Source organism: Heptranchias perlo, chromosome 40 (assembly GCF_035084215.1).
Source record: "Heptranchias perlo isolate sHepPer1 chromosome 40, sHepPer1.hap1, whole genome shotgun sequence".
Taxonomy (NCBI): Eukaryota; Metazoa; Chordata; class Chondrichthyes; order Hexanchiformes; family Hexanchidae; genus Heptranchias; species Heptranchias perlo.
This window is the reverse complement of record NC_090364.1, coordinates 1,957,182-1,982,912: the sequence shown is the minus strand read 5'-3', so window position 1 is coordinate 1,982,912 and position 25,731 is coordinate 1,957,182. Positions and strand designations below refer to the sequence as shown.

At 47.9% G+C, this 25,731-nt stretch overlaps 1 protein-coding gene across 1 annotated transcript; it reads left to right on the top strand.

Annotated features, from left to right (window-relative positions):
- The first annotated feature begins 9,944 nt into the window (after positions 1-9,944).
- Positions 9,945-24,725, top strand: LOC137305402 (dentin sialophosphoprotein-like). The gene is made up of 4 exons (XM_067974232.1): positions 9,945-10,002; positions 18,928-19,227; positions 19,495-20,088; positions 23,512-24,725. The coding sequence occupies exons 1-4, from the start codon at positions 9,945-9,947 to the stop codon at positions 24,723-24,725; spliced, it is 2,166 nt and encodes a 721-aa protein (XP_067830333.1).
- The last annotated feature ends 1,006 nt before the right edge of the window (positions 24,726-25,731 follow it).

Sequence of the window (25,731 nt, the reverse complement as noted above, 5' to 3'; positions counted from 1 at the left end):
AGTGGAGGAGGGTCGGTAACCAGAGGACACAGATTTAAGGTAATTGGCAAAAGAGCCAGAGGGGAGATGAAGAGACATTTTTTTTACGCAGCGAGTTGTTCTGATCTGGAATGCACTGCCTGAAAGGGCGGTGGAAGCAGATTCAATAATAACTTTCAAAAGGGAATTGGATAAATACTTGAAAAGGAGAAATTTGCAGGACTATGGGGAAAGAGCGGGGGGAGTGGGACTAATTGGATAGCTCTTTCAAAGAGCCAGCACAGACACGATGGGCCAAATGGCCTCCTTCTAGGCTGTAAGATACTGTGATTTTTAATATTCTATCCCATAACATGCACTCTAAATAATAAATATTGCGAGTAAGCAGATGTGAAAGGTGAGTCATTAACAAGTAGAGATTAGACCGATATTAAGCAATCAACGGGTTGAATCTCTCATTGTAGTTTGAATAGTAACCGGCAGTCATTTATTACAGCACAGCTTGTGTACACCAGAATCAGCTCCTGGAAATGTACAGTATGCTGTTACACTGCAGCCTGTCACTACACGGCTTGGCATCAACTCTTGTACATCAATAAACTGCAATATTAGGAGATGGATCAAACCTCCAGCAGATCAGGGCTCAAACTGACTGCAATATCCTTAACTCGCTCGCTCACCTCCACCACTGCAGTGTGTCTCCTCCTCCGTGAGTGCCCCTCCCCCCACACTGCCCCCCATTTCCCTCCCTCACTCTTCTATTGACATCAAATTCTTTACACACAGCAGATTTTTGAACACATTCCAACGACCCAATAGTCCCCCAGAGACCCAAGGCCCTAGGCTCCGTACCTGGGCCTTACTGTCTCAGCTGATCTCAGCTCTGGAGACATTAGTGGGTTCAACACTCTGGGCCAGGAGGGGAAATCAGCCAGTGTTCCCGCTCCTGAACTACATCATCAACAACAACTCACATTCATATGATCAATGTCCTCGCGGGGATGTTAACTAGTGCCATGGGGGAAGGTTTAAACTAACTTGGCACCAGAATAAAGCTTTAGAAAGGAGAGACAAGGTGCACAGAGGACTGGGAGAGACAAAAAGCATTAGAATAAAGAGTAGTTCAGAAATAGGAGGGATCAGACATGGGAATAAGCGAGGCAGACTAAGATGGGTTTGGAGTGCAGGTGTGTAAATGCACGGAGTGTGGTAAATAAGGTTGGTGAGCTGCAGGTACAAGTCGTCACATGGGACTACGATATACTGGCAATAAATGAGACCTGGATCAAACATGGCAAGAAATGGGCACTTAATATTCCTGGCTACAGGAATGATATGAGGGAGGGAGGGACAGTATTGATCAAAGATACTGTAACAGCACCAGAAAGGGATAATGTTCTGGAGGAGTCAAAGACAGAATCTCTTTGGCTAAAATTAAGGAACAACAGAGGAGATATTACATTGCTGGGTGTCCACCAAATATTGGGAGGGAGATAGAGGAGCAAATTTGCAGGCAAATTGCAGAAAGATGCAAGAACTTTAGGGTAATGATAATGGGGGACTTCAATTATCCCAATATAGACTGGGAAAATAACAGTGTAAAGGGCAAAGAGGGGGAGGAATAAAGAGAAACTGTTTCTAATGGCAGGAGGGTCGGTAACCAGAGGACACAGATTTAAGATAATTGGCAAAAGAACCAGAAGGGAAATGAGGAAAAAAAAATTATGCAGCGAGTTGTTAGGATCTGGAATGGGCTGCCTGAAAGGGCGGTGGAAGCAGATTCAATAATAACTTTCAAAAGGGAATTGGATAAATACTTGAAGGGGAAAAATTTGCAGGGTTCTGGGGAAAGAGCAGGGGAGCGGGACTAATTGGATAGCTCTTTCACAGGCACGATGGGCTGAATGGCCTCTTTCTGTGACGTATCATTCAATGATTCTATGATATAATGCCTTTAACGTAGAAAATCGTTCCAAGGCACTTTGCAGGAGCGTAATCAGATAAAAACTAACACTGAGCCAAAGAAGGAGATATTAGGACAGGCGAGCAAAAGCTCATTCAATGAGGCGGAGAGGTTTAGTGAGTGAATTCCAGAGCTTAGGGCCGAGGCAGCTGAAGACATGGCCGCCAATGGTGGGATGATGAAAATCGGGGATGCACAAAAGGCCAGAATTGGAGGAGCGCAGAGATCTCGGAGGGTTGTGGGGCTGGAGGAGGTTACAGAGATCGGGAGGGGCGAGGGCCATGGAGGGATTTGAAAACAAGGATGAGAATTTTAAGTTTGAGGCGTTGCCAGGTTGCAGTGAGTTATCAATCCACTAACCCACGGTGTACAGGTAAAGATTGGTACTTGGGCCAATTAACACAGGGTGATCTGGAGCCGTTCTGCAGCATGTTCCAAGTCTGATTCTTCGTCACACAAACATTTTAATCTGAAAAATGGGTCCCAGCAAACTCTGATCACAAGAAGCTCTAAGTCTAATGGCCGTTGCTGGAGTGTTAGCGATTGGACTGGGAGGATATTTATAACTCTCTCTTCATAAGCACTCATTCAGGCCGGGTGCAGAAGGTACCATTTAGCTGCCAGACAGGCTGAAGCTGATGGTCTCTTCCCAGCATGGCCTGTGGAATACTGAATGTCTGAGCTCAGGAAGGCCCTCCCCCTCTTGGCACAGCTCCTCGTAGAAAAACACAGAGGCCTTGCTGTTTTTAGAAATAAATTTTAAAAACACCACAACAAAATAAGCTTTAATTGTTTCCTGCCACAAGCGTTCCATCTTCAGGAGTACAATTACCCAACCCTGGGCACCACTTTATCTTTCCAAAATCATTTACTCACTCATCAAAGTGACATCAGGACAATGGGGTCTGTCAGGTTTTTATAAAAGTATCTCGGTGCTGAACCGTGGAATCGTTTTCCCAAAGTGTGCATTTTAATATTGTTACCAAGTCTGTTGTCCCACTCTGTCGTTGCCACAGCAACAAAACAGTGGAATTTTAAATGGTCTCGGCCATGTGGTAAAACAGAAAGAAGGTTTGATTCAGCCGTCACCCTCTGCTACCTTGTCTTAGTGATCGTGCTTCCGTGTAGTGCAGCGGGTCGCACTCTCGCCTCTGAGTCAGAAGATCGTGGGTTCGTAGCCCCACTCCAGAGACTTGAGCCCATAATCTAGCTGATACTCCCAGTGTGGTACTGAGGGAATCGGAGGTGCCGCCTCTCGGCTGAGACGTTAAACCGAGGCCCCGTCTGACCTCTCGGGTGGATGTAAAAGATCCCATGGCCACTATTTCAAAGAAGAGCAGGGGGAGTTCTCCCCAGGGTCCTGGGCCAATATTTATCCCTCAGCCACAACATCACTAAAAACAGATTATCTGGTCATTTATCACATTGCTGTTTGTGGGATCTTGCTGTGCACAAATTGTCTGCCGCGTTTCCTTCATTACAACAGTGACTACACTTCAAAAAGTACTTCATTGATTGTAAAGTGCTTTGGGACATCCAGAGGTCACGAAAGGCACTGTAGAAATGCAAGTTAATTCTTTCCTTCCTTCACTGTTCAATGCAAAATGTTACATAGGCCGGGAATTTCCTTGGAGCCGCTGGACTGTGGGTGACCGGGATTCCGTCGGGATTCTGGTGAAGTTAAGGTGGTGAAACAGGAACAGGTCCGAGGCAGTTGGGCGACAGAGTCAGCCTGACTCTCTCCTCCTCCCAATCACGGGATTAGGACGCTGCACTTTCACACCGGTCCAGTGGAGGGTGCTCTCTGAGGGGGGGGGGGGTTGAATCCTCTTCTGGGGGGTCGGACAGTGAGAACTTTACCCCGTCTCCAGCCCATCTTATCTCTGACCAAACTGATGTCGGCACTGGGCGCCAAAAATAAAAGTGAGAAACGCCCCTGAAAAGCCGAGCGTCAAGAAGCAGAAATAGTCGCAGGAGAAAAGTAAATTATGAAACTTGCCAGCATTGATAAAGGAGAGTGAAGCCGCCATCTCATCAGCTTGGGATGGAATCAAACCAAATCCTGCCACATGCTCCTCTGAAAACACTTCCAACTCCTCCCCTCTCTGGCCTGCAGAGCCTCGGAGCAAGTGAACAAAGGGTTAACAATCCCCGCTGCTGGGAGTCACCTGTTTATTTGATGGGAGACGATGATTGGAAGGTTTTCACTCATCTTCCTTTGCAGCTAACAGGAAACGCACAGAATTAGCAGAAGAAAGGGTTAATTCCGTTGCTCGAGAGCGGGGCTGCAGAGTGGCTGTAAAGGAAGATGAGACTGAAGGGGTTAATGCTGGCTGCCGGGGTCAGGCAGCCTCATGAATTACTGTGCAAGGTGAAAGGTAATTGAAGGTTGGTGCAGTTTGTGAGTGGAATCCTCGCTGTGCGATGTTGGTAATGAACGGGTTAATCTGTCTGTACAACGTTCCTCTGCCCTTTGTATAACAGAGGTGTAACTCACTGAAAATTCACTGAAATACCAGAGGAAACAACTCCATCCAAACAGACTAACATGTCTGTTAGCGACATCAGGCAGTGTGAATTCAGCCCCTGCTGGAACAGGCTGGCGTACGATTGACTTCAAACCAAGGGGTAGTAGAAAGGGTTAACCTGAACCAAGGGGTAGTAGAGAGGGTTAACCTGAACCAAGGGATAGTAGAAAGGGTTAACCTGAACCAAGGGATAGTAGAAAGGGTTAACCTGCACTAAGGGGTAGTAGAAAGGGTTAACCTGCACTAAGGGGTAGTAGAAAGGGTTAACCCAAACCAAGGGGTAGTAGAAAGGGTTAACCTGAACCAAGGGATAGTAGAAAGGGTTAACCTGAACCAAGGGGTAGTAGAGAGGGTTAACCTGAACCAAGGGATAGTAGAAAGGGTTAACCTGCACTAAGGGGTAGTAGAAAGGGTTAACCCGAACCAAGGGGTAGTAGAAAGTGTTAACCTGAACCAAGGGGTAGTAGAAAGGGTTAACCTGAACCAAGGGGTAGTAGAGAGGGTTAACCTGAATCAAGTGGTAGTAGAAAGGGTTAACCTGCACTAAGGGGTAGTAGAAAGGGTTAACCTGAATCAAGGGGTGGTAGAAAGGGTTAACCTGAATCGGGGGTAGTAGAAAGGGTTAACCTGAATCAAGGGGTAGTAGAAAGGGTTAACCTGAACCGAGGGATAGTAGAAAGGGTTAACCTGAACGAAGGGGTAGTAGAGAGGGTTCACCTGAATCAAGGGGTGGTAGAAAGGGTTAACCTGAATCGGGGGTAGTAGAAAGGGTTAACCTGAATCAAGGGGTGGTAGAAAGGGTTAACCTGAATCAAGGGGTGGTAGAAAGGGTTAACCTGAATCAAGGGGTAGTCGAAAGGGTTAACCTGAATCAAGGGGTGGTAGAAAGGGTTAACCTGAATCAAGGGGTGGGAGAGAGGGTTAACCTGAATCGGGGGTAGTAGAAAGGGTTAACCTGAATCAAGGGGTAGTAGAAAGGGTTAACCTGAATCAAGGGGTGGTAGAAAGGGTTAACCTGAATCAAGGGGTAGTCGAAAGGGTTAACCTGAATCAAGGGGTGGTAGAAAGGGTTAACCTGAATCAAGGGGTGGGAGAGAGGGTTAACCTGAATCAGGGGGTAGTAGAAAGGGTTAACCTGAACCAAGGGGTAGTAGAAAGGGTTAACCTGAATCAAGGGGTGGTAGAAAGGGTTAACCTGAATCAAGGGGTGGTAGAAAGGGTTAACCTGAATCGGGGGTAGTAGAAAGGGTTAACCTGAATCAAGGGGTAGTAGAAAGGGTTAACCTGAATCAAGGGGTGGTAGAAAGGGTTAACCTGAATCAAGGGGTAGTCGAAAGGGTTAACCTGAATCAAGGGGTGGTAGAAAGGGTTAACCTGAATCAAGGGGTGGGAGAGAGGGTTAACCTGAATCAGGGGGTAGTAGAAAGGGTTAACCTGAACCAAGGGGTAGTAGAAAGGGTTAACCTGAGTCAAGGGGTGGTAGAAAGGGTTAACCTGAATCAAGGGGTGGTAGAAAGGGTTAACCTGAACCAACGGGTAGTAGAAAGGGTTAACCTGAACCAAGGGGTAGCAGAAAGGGTTAACCTGAACCAACGGGTAGTAGAAAGGGTTAACCTGAACCAAGGGGTAGCAGAAAGGGTTAACCTGAACCAAGGGGTAGTAGAAAGGGTTAACCTGAATCAAGGGGTGGTAGAAAGGGTTAACCTGAACCAACGGGTAGTAGAAAGGGTTAACCTGAACCAAGGGGTAGCAGAAAGGGTTAACCTGAACCAACGGGTAGTAGAAAGGGTTAACCTGAATCAAGGGGTGGTAGAAAGGGTTAACCTGAACCAACGGGTAGTAGAAAGGGTTAACCTGAACCAAGGGGTAGCAGAAAGGGTTAACCTGAACCAATGGGTAGTAGAAAGGGTTAACCTGAACCAGGGGGTGGTAGAAAGGGTTAACCTGAACCAAGGGGTAGCAGAAAGGGTTAACCTGAACCAACGGGTAGTAGAAAGGGTTAACCTGAACCAACGGGTAGCAGAAAGGGTTAACCTGAACAGCTGAAACTGGGCAGCCCCGAGTGTTTTTCACAGCCAGTGTCATTGTGGTTTTCTGAAAGCTGGAGTGTAATTTTATTGTAACTATACCCAGAGCTCCCTGAGTCCCCTAAACACACCGCTCTGTCATTTTCAGCTGACGGTCACTCTACCTTCTAATCAGATGAAAAACTCAAAGCCTCTCATTTAAAACAAAAAATAAGAATTAGTCTCTAGAATATTATTACACGAGTTGTCAGTGCAGTCAATGCCTGGTGTAAAATTCAGCCGCACAGGCTAAAAATCCCAGGTTCAGTCCTTGGTTTGCATCACGTTAACTAATCTCAGCTAAAGTGCTGGACAGACACTGCTGCAGGCTGCTGAGGTGGGAAGTTGAGCAGAATCGGCCAGGGTTCCCGTTCCTGTTCGCCATCCAGTGACCCCCTGCTCACTATTGTGACCCCCTGCTCACTATTGTGACCCCCTGCTCACTATTGTGACCCCCTGGTCACCATCCAGTGACCACCTGCTCACCATCCAGGCCCCCTGCTCACCATCGTGACGCCCTGCTGTGAAATGCCTGTGCTCAGACCCCAGGTGAGTAAGAAGAAATAAAGAAAGACTTGCATTTATATAGCGCCTTTCAGGACCTCAGGTCGTCCCAAAGCGCTTTACAGCCAATGAAATACTTTTGACGTGCAGTCACTGTCTTTCTTCTTTGGCAGTCCCTCAGGGTCGAGGATGACTTGCTTCCACTCTGGGAGGGTGGGTTCTGGTGGTTGAATAGTGCAATCGTGGACCCGCAGACTCGGCCACAGGTGGGGCAGGTAGTGTTTAATAAGGGTGAGAGGCTCTGGATTCTGCCCGCTCTTTCTGCTGCTTACGTTTGGCCTCCAGTCACTGTAGGAAATGCGGCAGCAAGCTCCCACAAACAGCTACGTGATAATGACTAAGCCCCACTCCAGAGACTTGAGCACATAATCCAGGCTGACACTGCCAGTGCGGTACTGAGGGAGTGCTGCACTGTCGGAGGTGCCGTCTTTCGGATGAAACATTAAACCGAGGCCCCGTCTGCCCTCTCAGGTGAACGTAAAGATTCCACGGCACTATTTCGAAGAAGAGCAGGGGAGTTCTCCCCGAAGTCCTGGGCCAATATTTATCCCCCAACCAACATCAACAAAAACAGATTATCTGGTCATCATCATGCTGCTGTTTGTGGGATCTTGCTGTGCGCAGATTGGCTGCCGCGTTTCCTACAATGCAACAGTGACTACACTTCAAAAAAAGTATTTCATTGGCTGTAAAGCCCTTTGGGATGTCCTGAGGTGGTGAAAGGCGCTATATAAATGCAAGTCTTTCTTTCTTTCTCCCCCTGTCAATCTCATTCAACTCTCAGCAGGGCTGTAACCTGAGCTAGGGGGTCACCTGCCTCTCCTCTCAGCCAGAGAGTGCTATGCAGCAGTAGGAAGGGTAAATAACCATCAGTTATCCCAGGGTAGCTGAGCAGATAGCTTGGGCTGATAAGTGGCAAGTAACATTCGCGCCAGACAAAATGACCATCTCCAACAAGAGAGGGTCTAACCACCTCCCCTTGACATTCAAATCCCCCACCATCAACATCCTGGGGGTCACCATTGACCAGAAACTTAACTGGACCAGCCATATAAATACTGTGGCTACAAGAGCAGGTCAGAGGCTGGGTATTCTGCGGCGAGTGACTCACCTCCTGACTCCCCAAAGCCTTTCCACCATCTACAAGGCACAAGTCAGGAGTGTGATGGAATACTCTCCACTTGCCTGGATGAGTGCAGCTCCAACAACACTCAAGAAGCTCGACACCATCCAGGACAAAGTAGCCCACTTGATTGGCACCCTATCCACCACCCTAAACATTCACTCCCTTCACCACCGGCGCACTGTGGCTGCAGTGTGTACCATCCACAGGATGCACTGCAGCAACTCGCCAAGGCTTCTTCGACAGCACCTCCCAAACCCACGACGTCTACCACCTAGAAGGACAAGAGCAGCAGGCGCATGGGAACAACACCACCTGCACGTTCCCCTCCAAGTCACACACCATCCCGACTTGGAAATATATCGCCGTTCCTTCATCGTCGCTGGGTCAAAATCCTGGAACTCCCTTCCTAACAGCACTGTGGGAGAACCTTCACCACACGGACTGCAGTGGTTCAAGAAGGCAGCTCACCACCACCTTCTCCAGGGCAATTAGGGATCGGCAATAAATGCCGGCCTCGCCAGCGACACCCACATCCCGTGAACGAATAAAAAAAAAGATGGTGTGTTACGTCAACCAATCTCAGCCAGTGAAGCAGCAGGGAGTCATCACAATGGACCTGTGCTAGGGAGAGGGAAAATCAATAGGATTCAAGCCTGTTCGCTACGGAGTGACTCCTGCTGCAAAGTGTGTGCCCGGTAAGGCCAGGATCTGCTGTGGGCCCCTTCATGGTTGAATAGCCCACGCACACAGGGAGAGAAAAAGAATCCTTGTGTTGGCACCTTTCATGTTCCCAGGATGTCCCAGAACACTTCATCAGCAGAATTATGTTTGAAGTGCGGTCAATGTTGATTTGTTGGCCAGTAGAGCAGCCAATTTGTGCACAGCAAGATCTCATAAACAGCAAATTAGATAAATAGTTAATTATTCAGCTTTGGTGGTGTTGATTGAGAGATCTCCTTCCAATCGAGCTCCAGGATGTTTTACATCTACTGAGAGGGCAAACAGGGACTCAGTTTAACATCTCAAACCGAGAGGTGGGACCTCTGACAGTGCAGCAGTCTCTCAGTACTGCACTGGGAGTCTCAGCCTGGATTATGGAGGCAAGTCTCTGGAGTGGGGCTCGAACCCATAACCTTCTGACTCAGAGGCACAAGGGCTACCCACTGAGCCACGCGGACACACGATCATTAAGACAAGGTGCCAAAGAGTGACCGCTGAATCGCACCTCAGTGTGACTCCCATCCCCTTTAAGCAAAAACTGGGGTGGGAGGGAACAAAATTAAAACAAAGAAGAACGTGCAACATACTGTTTAGAACGAATGAAATGTCTAAAATTTAAACAATGAAAACTGTCACACGCTCGACGGGATCCAAAAAACGACATAATTGATACATTGGCCGACTCATCTCGTTAGTTTTCTCATTGCCACTTGCTCATCTTTTGAGTGCTGGTGGCCAGGCAGCTTCTCCAGAGGCTGTAATTACGATCTAGAGTTTGGGTTGTTTGGAATGACTCTTGGTGTGGCAAGCCACAGTCCTTCCGCCTCCTGGACTAGCTGGCCACAGAAATCACATGGTCTTGTTAGTGTCAATGGGTATCTGTGACCGGGGGCAGAGTATAAATGGAGGGAGCTCAGCCTTGCACCTTCAGAACTCACGGCACTGTCCATCTCTAATTGGCCAAGAATCCCAGAGAGAGAGAAAAGGCACAGAGGATCATGAGGCTCCTGCTCGCCCTCGCCCTGCTCGGGCTGCTGGCCGTGTGCCACTGTAGACGTGAGTACATTCTATTACACCCAAGCCCAAGGGTCCGGGCGGAGGTCGCACTGTGCGTTAGCACGTTATCCGCTGCAATAGACAGTCGAGGAACAGGTTCGATAGACCGTTACTTTTGGTTTGGTGCAATAATGTAGATTGCACATCGCACGGTGCATCTGCAAACCAGCAAGACAGGTGTGAAGGGCGGCAGTGACCCTTTAAGAGCTACAGCCTGGAAATGTTTGCAGGATTAGCTGTGCAGCACTGGGCATTTTGTATGAGATTCCTACTTTGCCTCACATTAACACAGGCATTGACCAATTAAATTAATCAGATTAATAACATGCAGAGGAATAACTCACGATGTTAGGGGCATGTCTCCTAATATCACAATGGTCATTTCTAGACTTTAGATAACTAAATCCATCACCTATTCCACTATTCCAATAGTTGGGTGCCTGGAATTATTGAGAGTAAGACTGACAAGGAACATTGAGAGAAACTGGGAACAGGGGGAATGAGGAAATGGGGGAATGGGGAAATGGGAGAATGGGGAAACTGGGGGAATGGGGGGAAAGGGGAAACGGGGGAATATGGGGAATGGGGAATGGGGAAACAGGGGGAATGGGGAATAGGGGAATGGGGAATAGGGGAATGGGGAAACAGGGGGAATGGGGGAAGGGGGGAAATTCACTCCCAGCTACAAAGCAAGTTAGAAAAAAAAATCAAAGTTATTCGTAAAATGGTGAGTCTAGACTGGTAAATGTAGTGTATGAGTGAAAGTTACTGTTTCGTTTGGAAGCTTACATGGGTTGATGTTTGTGTTTGTCAATAAATCTGTTCACTGTCTGTTGACACTGGCTCTGGAAGACTGTCCCTCAGTAACAGCCCATAAGGCCTCACTCTGTGAGCCCACCCCAGTCCCAGGAATGCAAACCCAGCCCCAGTCTGAAACTTTCACCTTATCTCAACGCTTTCCGCATTAAATTGGAGACAATTTCAAAAATATTCTCCCCATTTTATTTTATCCTGAAGGCACTGACTCTTGTTGAGATACAGTTCTATGGGTATTGGAGATCTCGCCCAGTGGCTGTTCTGCGTGTGGGAGTCCAGGCAGTGAGTTTTGGCAAGCTATTTAATCATGGGGAGCATCACAGCTAATCCTGTTCTCACCTAATGACAACACACTTACACTTTCAAGCAGATAGTTGAAGAGTGACCAGGGGAGAGAATGGATAGAGATAGGAGAAGGAAAGAGAGAGAACAGATTGAGATCTGGAGAGGGGAGGGATTGAGATCTGGAGAGGGGACGGATTGAGATCTGGAGAGGGGAGGGATTGAGATCTGGAGAGGGGAGGGATTGAGATCTGGAGAGGGGACGGATTGAGATCTGGAGAGGGGAGGGATTGAGACCTGGAGAGGGGACGGATTGAGATCTGGAGAGGGGAGGGATTGAGATCTGGAGAGGGGAGGGATTAAGATCTGGAGAGGGGACGGATTGAGATCTGGAGAGGGGATGGATTGAGATCTGGAGAGGGGAGGGATTGAGATCTGGAGAGGGGAGGGATTGAGATCTGGAGAGGGGAGGGATTGAGATCTGGAGAGGGGTTGGATTGAGATCTGGAGAGGGGTTGGATTGAGATCTGGAGAGGGGAGGGATTGAGATCTGGAGAGGGGAGGGATTGAGATCTGGAGAGGGGAGGGATTGAGATCTGGAGAGGGGAGGGATTGGGGAAAGAAGGTGAGCTGATATTTCACTGCCCTTGCACTCCCACCACCCTGATTGACATCAGCTAACTCAGCACAGACTGAGTTTGGAGACCGAGACTGCCCTGCTCTGTAAGGCTTTGTAAAACACTGTAATGTCCACTTACTAACTGATCCATCAGGGTGGGATTAAAATAATCGATGTATTTAGTGAATCACTGCTTAAGCAGGAAAGGGATCATTTTAATTTTTGAGTGTTTTATATTTTTGGTGAATTCTGATCGAGTTATGAAACTTTCTATATTGCCTTCTCTTTTCTTCCATTCTCTTTTGTAACATTGAGATGTGAGAAACTTACTGCCAATATTTCTGTGACCTCCCTATCTCTGTAACCTCCTCCAGCCCCCACAACCCTCCGAGATCTCTGCGCTCCTCCAATTCTTGCCTCTTGCATATCCCCGATTTCCATCGCTCCACCATTGGCGGCCGTGCCTTCAGCTGCCTGGGCCCTAAGCTCTGGAATTCCCTCCCTAAACCTCTCCGCCTCTCTCTCTCCTCCTTTAAGACGCTCCTTAAAACCTCCCTCTTTGACCAAGCTTTTGGTCACCTGTCTTAATTCCTCCTTATGTGGCTCGGTGGCAAATTTTATTTGATAATCGCTCCTGTGAAGCGCCTTGGGATGTTTTACTGTGTTAAAGGCGCTATATAAATGCAAGTTGTTGTCGTTGACTTATGAGAGAATGTGTAGATATTTGGAGTCCTGTACAATTTTCAGATCCATTGAGGGGGGGATCAAACAAGAGGAAACGGGGCCACTTGGGGTCTCCCGTCTTCTCTCCTTTCCCCCAGTTGAATTATATACTGTTGCCCCATCGAGCAGTCCAGTTGAGAACTGACACAGCCGAGTCTCGAGTCCCAGGACTCCCACACTGCCAGCCATGGCGCAGTGGTAGTTCTCTGGCCACCGAGTCAGAAGGTCGTGGATTTACGTCTCATTCCAAGAGACTTGAGCACAAAATCACTCCCAGTGCAGTACTGAGGGAGCGCTGCACTGTCAGAGGTGCCATCTTTTGGATGAGACATTAAATAGAGCCCCTATCTGCCCTCTCTGGTGGATTTAAAAGATCCCAGGGCACTATCCAGGGGCGTTCTCCCCGGGGTCCGGGTCAATATTTATTCCTCAACCAACATCACTAAAACAGATGATCTGGTCATTATCACATTGCTGTTTGTGGGATCTTGCTGTGCGCAAATTGGCCGCTGCGTTTCCTACATTACAACATTGACTACACTTCAAAAAGTGCTTCATTGGCTGTAAAGTGGTTTGGGACGTCCTGATGTGGTGAAAGGCGTGTTAGAAATGGGAGTTCTTTCTTTCTCTTTCACACATAACCTTCCAGTTTACAAGGAAAATCTCAACATCTGCACAGCTGCCACGTGATCCCTTTAACCAGGGTTAATCTGTCGAGGACAATCCGTTTCTCCACACAGATAGTATCCTAATCCCACGTGCCTGTCCTGTTCCCATATCCCTTTATCTCCCTTTCCCTCAACCACCTGTCTAATCTTTTCATAAATGTTGACATGGTCATTGTTTCACTCACTAACTCCCCGAATACATTCCACCGCCTCACAGCCCTCTGTGTTGGAAGGTTTCTCCTGCTCTCTGTCCTGAATCTCTTGCATTTAATCTTCTATCTATGTCCCCTTGTTCTAGACCCCTCAATCACTGGAAAAAGTCTGTTTCTATCTACTCTGCCCCACCCCTTCAGAATTTTAAACTGCTGTCAAATCAAACCATAATCTGCTCTGTTCTATTTCTTCATTTTGTATTTCCTCATATCAGGCAGTGTCCTAGTGAACTCACACTGGTCCCTCTCCATTGTCTCAACATCCTGTAGTGTGGAGCCCGATACTGCTCACTGTACTCCAACCCTGGTCTTACTAAAGGTTTTTAAATTCATAACTGGATGCTGAGGATACACAGACACATGCACACAGACACATGCATACCAGACACATGCACACAGACACATGCACACAGACACATGCACACACAGACACATGCACACAGACACATGCATACCAGACACATGTACACACAGACACATGTACACACAGACACATGCACACAGACACATGCATACCAGACACATGTACACACAGACACATGTACACACAGACACATGCACACAGACACATGCACACACAGACACATGCACACAGACACATGCATACCAGACACATGCACACAGACACATGCACACAGACACATGCACACACAGACACATGCACACAGACACATGCATACCAGACACATGTACACACAGACACATGTACACACAGACACATGCACACAGACACATGCATACCAGACACATGTACACACAGACACATGTACACACAGACACATGCACACAGACACATGCACACACAGACACATGCACACAGACACATGCATACCAGACACATGCACACAGACACATGCATACCAGACACATGTACACACAGACACATGTACACACAGACACATGCACACACAGACACATGCACACAGACACATGCACACACAGACACATGCACACAGACACATGCACACAGACACATGCATACCAGACACATGTACACACAGACACATGCACACACAGACACATGCACACAGACACATGCATACCAGACACATGCACACACAGACACATGCACACCAGACACACCCACACACAGACACAGACATATGCACACACACATAGACATGCACAAACACACAGAGACACACACACACACACAGACGCGCACACAGAGACACACGCACACACCCAGACACATGCACGCGCACACAGATACACACACACAAACACACACATGCACACACACAGACACACACACACAGACATGCACACACACAGACGCACGCACACACACAGACACACACACACACACATACACGCGCACAAACAGACACACAAAACACAAACACACTGCTTGAGTGGTTTGATACGTGTGCTTCACAGGATAAAAATATTTTGATTTTTTTAAAAAATGAAAGTTACATGAGCGCTCATCAGTGGAGCTGATACAGAGACACGTGTAGAGGGGTCTGATACAGAGACACGTGTAGAGGGGTCTGATACAGAGACACGTGTAGAGGGGTCTGATACAGAGACACGTGTAGTGGGGTCTGATACAGAGACACGTGTAGTGGGGTCTGATACAGAGACACGTGTAGAGGGGCCTGATACAGAGACACGTGTAGTGGGGTCTGATACAGAGACACGTGTAGTGGGGTCTGATACAGAGACACGTGTAGTGGGGTCTGATACAGAGACACGTGTAGAGGGGCCTGATACAGAGACACGTGTAGTGGGGTCTGATACAGAGACACGTGTAGTGGGGTCTGATACAGAGACACGTGTAGAGGGGTCTGATACAGAGACACGTGTAGAGGGGCCTGATACAGAGACACGTGTAGTGGGGTCTGATACAGAGACACGTGTAGTGGGGTCTGATACAGAGACACGTGTAGAGGGGTCTGATACAGAGACACGTGTAGAGGGGCCTGATACAGAGACACGTGTAGTGGGGTCTGATACAGAGACACGTGTAGTGGGGTCTGATACAGAGACACGTGTAGTGGGGTCTGATACAGAGACACGTGTAGAGGGGCCTGATACAGAGACACGTGTAGAGGGGTCTGATACAGAGACACGTGTAGAGGGGTCTGATACAGAGACACGTGTAGTGGGGTCTAATACAGAGACACGTGTAGAGGGGTCTGATACAGAGACACGTGTAGAGGGGTCTGATACAGAGACACGTGTAGAGGGGTCTGATACAGAGACACGTGTAGTGGGGTCTGATACAGAGACACGTGTAGTGGGGTCTGATACAGAGACACGTGTAGAGGGGTCTGATACAGAGACACGTGTAGAGGGGTCTGATACAGAGACACGTGTAGTGGGGTCTGATACAGAGACACGTGTAGAGGGGTCTGATACAGAGACACGTGTAGAGGGGTCTGATACAGAGACACGTGTAGAGGGGTCTGATACAGAGACACGTGTAGTGGGGTCTGATACAGAGACACGTGTAGTGGGGTCTGATACAGAGACACGTGTAGAGGGGTCTGATACAGAGACACGTGTAGAGGGGTCTGATACAGAGACACGTGTAGTGGGGTCTGATACAGAGACACGTGTAGAGGGGTCTGATACAGAGACACGTGTAGAGGGGTCTGATACAGAGACACGTGTAGAGGGGTCTGATACAGAGACACGTGTAGAGGGGTCTCTTATGCTGACCCTTTCTTCCTGCCTCTACTAAGAAACATCCAGATGGCAACAAGATGAGAAATGCTGGACTCCTTTGTTGCTTCAGGCAAGACAGGTGTCAGGCACCCCCTGATAGTGGGAAACATTTAACGGGGTCCATGAGCAGCTCTGAGGACACTCAGCTGGTCATTACCAGGGCCCATGTTTGTTACTGTGTTTTAAAGGGACAGGCGCAACATGTCTGAACTGAACTGGATTGTATTTTCCAAAATAACCCTGACCCGGACCAATGCTGTGCTCTTTAAAATTCCAGTCCAATTTTGGGATTGTCTCTTGCCCACTGTTCTGGTATCCAGACTGTGCAGGTTCCAGAAAGTTCCAGGTTGCAATCAGTGCCGTACCTATAAGTGAATTATCATCCTCTGCACAGTATACACTGTTAACACAGGAACAGCAGGAGGCCATTCAGCCCATTCAGGCCTGTTCCGCCATTCAATTAGATCATGGCTGATCTGTACCTTAACCACATTTACCCGCCTTTGCTCCATATCCCTCGATACCCAACAAAAATCTACCGATCTCAGTCTTGAAAGTTCCAATTGACCCCCAGCGTCCACAGCCTTTTGGGGGAGAGAGTGCCAGATTCCCACTCCCCTTTGTGTGAAGAAGAGCTTCCTGACATCACCCCTGAATGGCCTGGCTCTAATTTTAAGGTTCTGCCCCCTTGTTCTGGACTCCCCCCACCGGAGGAAATAGTTTCTCTCTATCTACCTCATCAACTCGTTTAATCATCTTAAACACCTCGATTAGATCTCCCTTTAATCTTCTCTACTCGAGGGAATACAAGCCTGGTCTATGCAACCTGTCCTCATACTTTAACCCTTTCAGCCCCAGTATCATTCTGGTGAATCTTCACTGCACCCCCTCCAAGGCCAATATATCCTTCCTGAGGTGCGGTGCCCAGAACTGAACCCTAAATGGGGTCTAACCAGAGCTTTCGATAACTGTAACATGACATCCACCCCTTTGTATTCCAGACCTCTTGAAATAAAAGCCAACATTCCATTAGCTTTTAAAATATTTTTTGTACCTGTCCACTAGCTTTCAGTGATTTCTGTATTTGGACCCCTAAATCTCTCTGCTCCTTCACAATTCCGAGCTTCTCACCATTTAGAAATACTCTGATCGATCTTTCTTAGGTGCAAAGTGGGTGACCTCACACTTCCCCACATTGAACTCTATCTGCCACAGTTTTTCCACTCACTGAATCTCTCAATGTTCCTTTGCAACTTTCTGTTCCCATCTACACTATTTACTGTGCCAAATATCGTCAGCAAACTTAGATACACGGCTCTCTATTCCTTCATCTAAGTCATTTATAAATATAGTGAAAAGCTGAGGCCCCAGTACAGATCCCTGGGGGACACCACTAGTCAAATCCTGCCAATTTGAGTACATGCCCATTATCCCTACTCTCTGTCTCCTACCTACGAACCAATTCCCTACCATGTCAATAGGTTGCCTCCGATTCCATGTGCGCTCATTTTTGTTCAGTCTCTTATGTGGAACCTTGTCGAATGCCTTCTGGAAGTCCAAGTAAATAACATCCATTCTCACCCCCTTATCTACCACATTAGTGACCTCCTCAAAAAATTCAACTAGTTCATTAGACTTGCTTACCATTTACAAATCCGTGCTCTCTCTCTCTGATCGGCTCATATTTGTCCAAATGCTCAGTCACTCTGTCCCTAATAACACATTCTAATAATTTCCCCACAACTGGCGTTAGACTAACAGGCTGATAATTTCCTGGTTTATCTCTCCTACCCTTCTAATGAAGTGACATCCTTTTGAGTTTAGATGATTGAGGGATGACCTGATTGAGGTGTTTAAAATGATAAAAGGATTCAATAGGGTAGATAGAGAGAAACGATTTCCTCTGGTGAGGGGAATCCAGAACGTGGTAAGAATCTTAAAATTGGAGCCAGGCCGTTCAGGATAAAATCATGAAGCACTTTCTCACACCAAAATGAAAATATTGATCTGTCTCCCCCAAAAGGTTGTGGATGCTGGGGAACAATTGGATCTTTCAAGACTGAGATTGATAGATTTTTGTTGGGTAAGGGTATTAAGGGATATGGATCCAAGGCGGGTAGATGGAGTTAGGATACAGATCAGCCATGATCTAATTGAATGGCAGAACAGGCTCGAGGGGCTGAATGGCCTCCTCCTGTTCCTATGTTCCTAATATAAGCCAAGTTTATACAACCTGTCCTCATAATTTAACCACAATAACTGACAAATAAATACCAAGTCCTCCATCACCAGTGTCCTTCCCCTGCTTTAGAACGAGCGCCTCGAATGACCCAGTCCACAACAAAGACATGCACAGGGGTGCCTGGTGAGACTTGTACCTGCGACATGGCTCCAGACAGATGTGAATAAACATGTTCTACTGTTCTGAAAGGAAACCAGTGTGTAAACATCTGAGACCATTCCACATTGAACGAAACTCATGGGTTTACCCAAAGCATTCTTGGATGAACTGCCCTTTCAGACTAAGTCACACTTTGAGTCCCAGTTACCAGACCCTAATCAGATCATCCCAGGCACTCGTGGCTCACTCAGAGAGGCTTGGATTGGCCTGGGCCTTTCTCAGGAAGGTGCTTACCCTCCGCTGGCCTGATGGGTTTTATGTAAAGTGCCCCAATTGGAGGGATTCGAGGGACAGAAAGAAGTTTACCATTGGACAGTGTGACCCCAGACGAGCAATGGCCAGCACCAATCAAAAGAGAGTTGCTGGCAATAGATTGATTGAGGTTGTGCTTAATTTCAGGCACTGTAACACAATCCGATTGGTGAGGGTGAGGTTGCAGAATGCTGGTGTACAGTTGGCATGTCAGGCGCTAAAATGGCTACCAGATGTGGGACTCTCTCCACTCTAACTCGTCCCTCTCTTTGGTTTCAGATATTGGACACGCTGTGGCTCGGCGCAGTGCCAACAGCGACAGTGATGAGTGGAAGGGAAACGGTGGTGACAGCGATGACAGCAATGGGCACGGCAACAGATATGCCAACAGATACAACAATGGGTATGGCAATGGGTACGGCAATGGGTACGGCAATGGGTACGGCAATGGATACGGCAATGGGTACGGCAATGGATACGGCAAAGAATATGACAATGGATATGGCAATGGATATGGCAATGGATATGGCAATGGGCACCATGATGACAGCAGTGATAGCGGCGACAGTGACAGCAATGGTGAGTGCGGCAATTATTTTTCTGGAATAATCTTTGGAATCAGTTACCGGATGTTAGCACAGCAGTACCGAGATATGACCCAACACTAGGTATATTCCCACTGCCTTGCCAGGTAATTGCAATGCGCAATGTGGTGCTGAACTTTAAGAGACCAATAACCTAGGTTAAGGGCGAGGGCAGGGCACTGTAAACAATGAAATCACAAAATACCGTGTTAGCTGCTTCAAATTACTTTCAATTTTAATATTATATACTCTTCCATTTCAGAGCCCAATGGGAATGGCGATTGGAATGGAAATGGGAATGGACACGGGAATGAAGTAGGGAATGGAGACTGGAATGGAAACGGGAACGGAGACTGGAATGGACACGGGAACGGAGATGGGAATGGAAACGGGAACGGAGACTGGAATGGAAACGGGAACGGAGATGGGAATGGAAACGGGAACGGAGACTGGAATGGAAACGGGAACGGAGGTGGGAATGGACACGGGAACGGAGATGGGAATGGAAACGGGAACGGAGATGGGAATGGAAACGGGAACGGAGACTGGAATGGACACGGGAACGGAGGTGGGAACGGAGACTGGAATGGACACGGGAACGGAGACTGGAATGGAAACGGGAATGGAAACGGGAACGGAGGTGGGAACGGAGACTGGAATGGAAACGGAAATGGAAACGGGAATGGAAACGGGAACGGAGATGGGAATGGAAACGGGAACGGAGATGGGAATGGAGTCGGGAACGGAGATGAGAACGGACTCGACAATGGAGATGGCAATGGACACTGGAATGGACAAAAGAATGGAGTTGGGAATGGCAATGGGAATGGACAAGGGAAAGGCAATGGGAATGGAGGTATGTGTTTTTGTTTCCTTTTCTATAGTCTTCACTAGCTGTGTCAGTACCACACTGATTGAAATGTATAGCTACTGATCCTGAGCTAGGCAGAAGTCTGTACGAGGCCAATTCTGAAAACACTTGCAGGAGTTTTTCAGCTACGAATAAGGAATGTCTCCAATACAACATCTCTTGTGTAAATAGTTGGGCGACGGGTGGAGCAGGTCAGTGGCATGGAGAGGGAGCAAGGGAGCGAAGACAGATCCCTGAGGTGTCCAAGTTAATGGAAGATGAGTCAGAGGATGAGCCACTAACTAAAGCACAAATAGAGAGATTTGGAGGAAATTAGAAAACCAAGGGGGAAGATCGCCTCTGCCAATCATTTCCAGCAAACTCAGAAAAGTGTTCAGGAAAGACCATTGTGATTTTGAGCAGGGCAAATCTCCAGGATTGGATTCAGAAGATTTAGTGAGTAGAACAGATCCTCCCTTGCTTTCATAACCCATAGATCATAAAGGATAATTCCACAACCCACGTCCACAGGGAGCCATTACTGGGACGACCCCATTAAGAGCCCCCCGACTAGTTTCAGAGGTCCATTACAACAAGGCAAGAGCCTCTACAAGATTGGTCGTTGAGAGGACCAGCTGGGTCTCAAAAGCACACTTTCACATCTGGGACATGTTGGGAGAGGCTCTACGTTGGGTTCCAAATCATGTGTCACCAACAGTTATAACCTGTAGATCTGGCTCCAACAGAGTCAAACCTCCCCACCAGTAATGTAAAAAGTCCAACCCTTCACCACTCAAGAAGGGCTGGACTTTTTACATTACTGGTGGGGAGGTTTGGCTCTGTTGGAGCCAGATCTACATGGGGGAGAGCATCACGATGACTCCTCAGTGAGCCGTGCAAGGGGACAGCAGAGCACACCTCATCACTGAAATCTCTTCTGCATAACTCAGTCTACCTTTGACAGCAGGTCCTGACGTCCTTCTCCCCCACTTTCAAATAAAGGAACATTCTCTCAACCCAGGATCCATTCTAAAACATGACAACACATCAGCCGTCTTTCCCCTACGTAAGTGTGTCGGTTATCATCACTTGTGTGAATAAGTCAGCACCTTTCCTGTACGACTCTAAACTCCATGAATATCAAAACGCCATTTTACGGCAATTGGCAGAAGAACCGGGGGGGGGGGGGGAGATGAGGAGAATTTGTTTTTTACGCAGCGAGTTGTTCTGATCTGGAATGCGCTGCCTGAAAGGGCGGTGGAAGCAGATTCAATAATAACTTTCAAAAGGAAACTAAATAAATACTTGCAAAGGAAAAAAATTGCAGGGCTATGGGAAAGAACAGGGGGGGGGGGAGTGAGACTAATTGGATAACTCTTTCAAAGAGCCGGCACAGGCACGATGGGCTGAATGGCCTCCTTCTGCACTGTACGATCCTATGATTCTATGTGAACATTCTATTTTGATACAATGAAGTCCAAAGTGAACATAAGCCAACCTACTCTCCCTTCACACTGTGCTTGCTCTGGGTGTCGATACTGCCTCTCCTTCACCTATTCCAGTATTTGTCCTAGGTGCAACCGGGAAGATCAGTATCGCAAGAGGTGATTGCCTGCACCTGCTCTACATGGGAATTAAAGGTGGGATGCCCCCTTCAATGGCCTGCCTCCGTCCGCCATTTCTCTTGCAAGAAGTTAGAGTAAATGAGGGGGAAGGCTGGCAGTCGAGAAGTGTGGGTGCCAAATGGCATTGGGAGAGCTGGAGTACAAGATGTGGAGGTATGAGGCAGTTAAAGTGGAGGAAGGGGTTAGATAAGTGATTGCTGTGAGGGGAGCTGGGGAACTATAATGCGAGATATTGAGTTAGAACCACCCCCTTAACCAGAGTGCGTATGAGGTGTTAGTTGTGCAAGTGGTATGTGAAGGGGTGAGCAGTGTGATGGTGCCCAGGGCGGGCAAGGAAGAAAAGGGAGAGAGCCCAGTGCATTACTTTGATAACCCTGCTCAGGTTGTTGGACTTCTTGCAACAACAACTTGCATTTATATGGTGCCTTTAACGTAGTGAAACGTCCCCAAGGCGCTTCACAGGAGCGATTATCAAACAAAATTTGACACTGAGCCAAACAAGGAGATATTAGGACAGGTGACCAAAAACTTGGTCAAAGAGGTAGGTTTTAAGGAGCATCTTAAAGGAGGAGAGAGAGGTAGAGAGGCGGAGAGGTTTACATAAGAACATAAGAAATAGGAGCAGGAGTAGGCCATACGGCCCCTCGAGCCTGCTCCGCCATTCAATCAGATCATGGCTGATCTTCAACCTCAACTCCACTTTCCCGTCCGATCCCCATATCCCTTGATTCCCTTAGAGTCCAAAAATCTAACGATCTCAGCCTTGAATATACTCAACAAATGAGCTACCACAGCCCTCTGGGGTAGAGAATTCCAAATATTCACCACCCTCTGAGTGAAGAAATTTCTCCTCATCTCAGTCTTAAATGGCCGACCCCTTATTGTGAGACTATGTCCCCTAGTTCTAGACTCTCCAGTCAGAGGAAACGTCCTCTCAGCACCTACCCTGTCAAGCCCTCTCAGAATCTTATATGTTTCTATGAGATCACCTCTCATTCTTCTAAACTCCAGAGAGTACAGGCCCATTCTACTCAATCTCTCCTCACAGGTCAACTCTCTCATCCCAGGAATCAATCTAGTGAACCTTCATTGCACCGCCTCTAAGGCAAGTATATCCTTCCTTAGGTAAGGAGACCAAAACTGTACACAGTACTCCAGGTGTGGCTTCACCAAAGCCCTGTACAATTGCAACAAGACTTCCTTACTCTTGTACTCCAACCCCCTGCAATAAGGCCAACATAACATTTGCCTTCCTAATTGCTTGCTATACCTGTATGTTTAGGGAGGGAATTCCAGAGCTTAGGGCCCAGGCAGCTGAAGGCACGGCCGCCAATGGTGGAGCGAAGGAAATCGAGGATGTGCAATAGGCCAGAATTGGTGGAGTGCAGAGATCTCGGAGGGTTGTGGGGCTGGAGGAGGTTACAGAGATAGGGAGGGGGCGAGGCCATGGAGGGATTTGAAAACTGGTCTGCAGTCCTGGGGGTGAGGGAGTTGGCACACAGTATCAGAGCCACCTCCCTCCAACTGCTGGGTGCCATGCCCTGTGTACATTCTTGAAGCATGTGATGAAAAGATTGATGAGACAGGCAGTGAAGTTCTCTGAGAGTCGGGTGCTGCTCTTTCTTTACCTGGCTGTTCCCAGTCTGCTGCTGGACTGACTTTTTAAAGCCTGCACCCCAGTTTCCATGCACTCCAGCAGCTTACAACCGTTTTACACGGGATTTACACCAATCTCTAATTCAATAGGTTTGCAAATGTGCTGACCCAGAAACCTAATCTATATTTCACTGTATGTGTTCTGCAGGTGACGGAGCTGGTGATTCCAGTGACTCCAGTGATTCCAGTGACTCCAGTGATTCCAGTGATTCCAGCGATTCCAGCGACTCCAGTGATTCCAGCGACTCCAGTGATTCCAGCGACTCCAGTGATTCCAGCGACTCCAGTGATTCCAGTGATTCCAGCGATTCCAGCGACTCCAGTGATTCCAGCGACTCCAGTGATTCCAGTGACTCCAGTGACTCCAGTGATTCCAGTGATTCCAGCGATTCCAGCGACTCCAGTGATTCCAGTGACTCCAGCGATTCCAGCGACTCCAGTGATTCCAGTGACTCCAGTGATTCTAGTGACTCCAGTGATTCCAGCGACTCCAGCGACTCTAGTGATTCCAGTGATTCCAGTGACTCCAGTGATTCCAGCGACTCCAGTGACTCCAGCGACTCCAGTGACTCCAGTGATTCCAGCGACTCCAGCGACTCCAGTGACTCCAGTGATTCCAGTGACTCCAGTGATTCCAGCGACTCCAGTGATTCCAGCGACTCTAGCGACTCCAGTGATTCCAGCGACTCTAGCGATTCCAGTGATTCCAGCGACTCTAGCGACTCTAGCGACTCCAGTGATTCCAGCGACTCTAGCGACTCCAGTGATTCCAGCGACTCTAGTGATTCCAGCGACTCTAGTGATTCCAGCGATTCTAGCGACTCCAGTGATTCCAGCGACTCCAGTGATTCCAGTGACTCTAGCGACTCCAGTGATTCCAGTGACTCCAGTGACTCCAGCGGTTCAAGTGACTCCAGTGATTCCAGTGACTCCAGTGATTCCAGCGACAGCAGTGATTCCAGCGACTCCAGTGATAGCAGTGACAGCAGTGATTCCAGCGACTCCAGTGATAGCAGTGACAGCAGTGATTCCAGCGATTCCAGTGACTCTGGTGACAGCAGTGACTCTAGTGACTCCAGTGACTCTAGTGATAGCAGTGACAGCAGTGACTCCAGTGACTCTAGTGATAGCAGTGACAGCAGTGACTCCAGTGATTCCAGTGACAGCAAAGACTCCAGTGAAAGCAGTGAATCTAATGATTCCAGTGACTCTAGCGATTCCAGTGACTCCAGTGACTCCAAAGATTCCAGTGACTCCAGCGATTCCAGTGACTCCAAAGATTCCAGTGACTCCAGTGATTCCAGTGACTCCAGCGATTCCAGTGACTCCAGTGATTCCAGTGACAGCAGTGAATCAGGTTGACTATATGCTTTCAGTTTATTACATTTTTAAAAAATTACTTAAATTTAGAGTGAAAACTGACATCACGTTAGTTAAAAAGTAAATTTAGTTATGAGATAGCCACCAAAAAATTTCCTACAGCCGGGAATTGAGATTGTGGCTTCTCACTTCTCACACTCCAGTTCCATGGGCACTGACTCTCACTGGGGTAAAGTGATCAGGAGCAGGAATCCTCCCTAATCCAGGGGAACTGAGGTTAATTGTAGCATCCATTATTGCTGCTCTGGCTGAGAGGAGCTAATTGAGTAGTGACCAGAGATGAACCTCCTGGCCTGTTGGCCCCAGTATGACCCCGGATGGTGAATATAACCACTGACCCATCGGTGGAGGTTAAGTTTGCAGATCAGGTTCACGAAGGAGGAATGGCGCCTGTTACTGGAGAATGATTGACCAAATGAGCATCTGTAGCCCAGTGGAAGGCAGCAGAGAGGAGAGGAGGGGAGGAAGAACCAAAAAACGATTTGCTCTTAACATAGGAACAGGAAGAGGCCATAGATGCGTTTAAGGGGAAGCTAGATAAACACATGAGGGAGAAAGGAATAGAAGGATGTGCTGATAGGGTGAGATGAAGTCGGGAGGAAGGAGACTCATGTGGAGCATTAACAACAGCATGGACCAGTTGGGCTGAATGGCCTGTTTCTCTGCTGTAAATTCTATGTGATTCTATGTCCCTCGAGCCTGTTCTGCCATTCAATCAGATCATGGCTGACCTGAACCTCAACTCCATTTTCCTGCCTTTGCTCCGTATCCCTCGATACCCAATAAAAATCTATCGATCTCAGTCTTGAAAGTTCCAATTGACCCCCAGCACACACAGCCTTTTGGGGGAGAGAGTTCCAGATTTCCACTCCCCTTTGAGTGAAAAAAGTGCTTCCTGATTTCACTCCTGAACGGCCAGGCTCTAATTGGGGAACAAACTCTAAATTGGTGCTAATTTTAGCTGCATTTCTTCAGTCACAACATCTGC

Coding starts and splice junctions, on each gene's coding strand:
- LOC137305402 (XM_067974232.1), top strand. CDS start 9,945: ATGAGGCTCCTGCTCGCCCTCGCCCTGCTCGGGCTGCTGGCCGTGTGC. Junction 10,003..18,927: donor GGCCGTGTGCCACTGTAGAC/GTGAGTACATTC, acceptor CTTTGGTTTCAG/ATATTGGACACGCTGTGGCT. Junction 20,089..23,511: donor GAAAGGCAATGGGAATGGAG/GTATGTGTTTTT, acceptor TGTGTTCTGCAG/GTGACGGAGCTGGTGATTCC.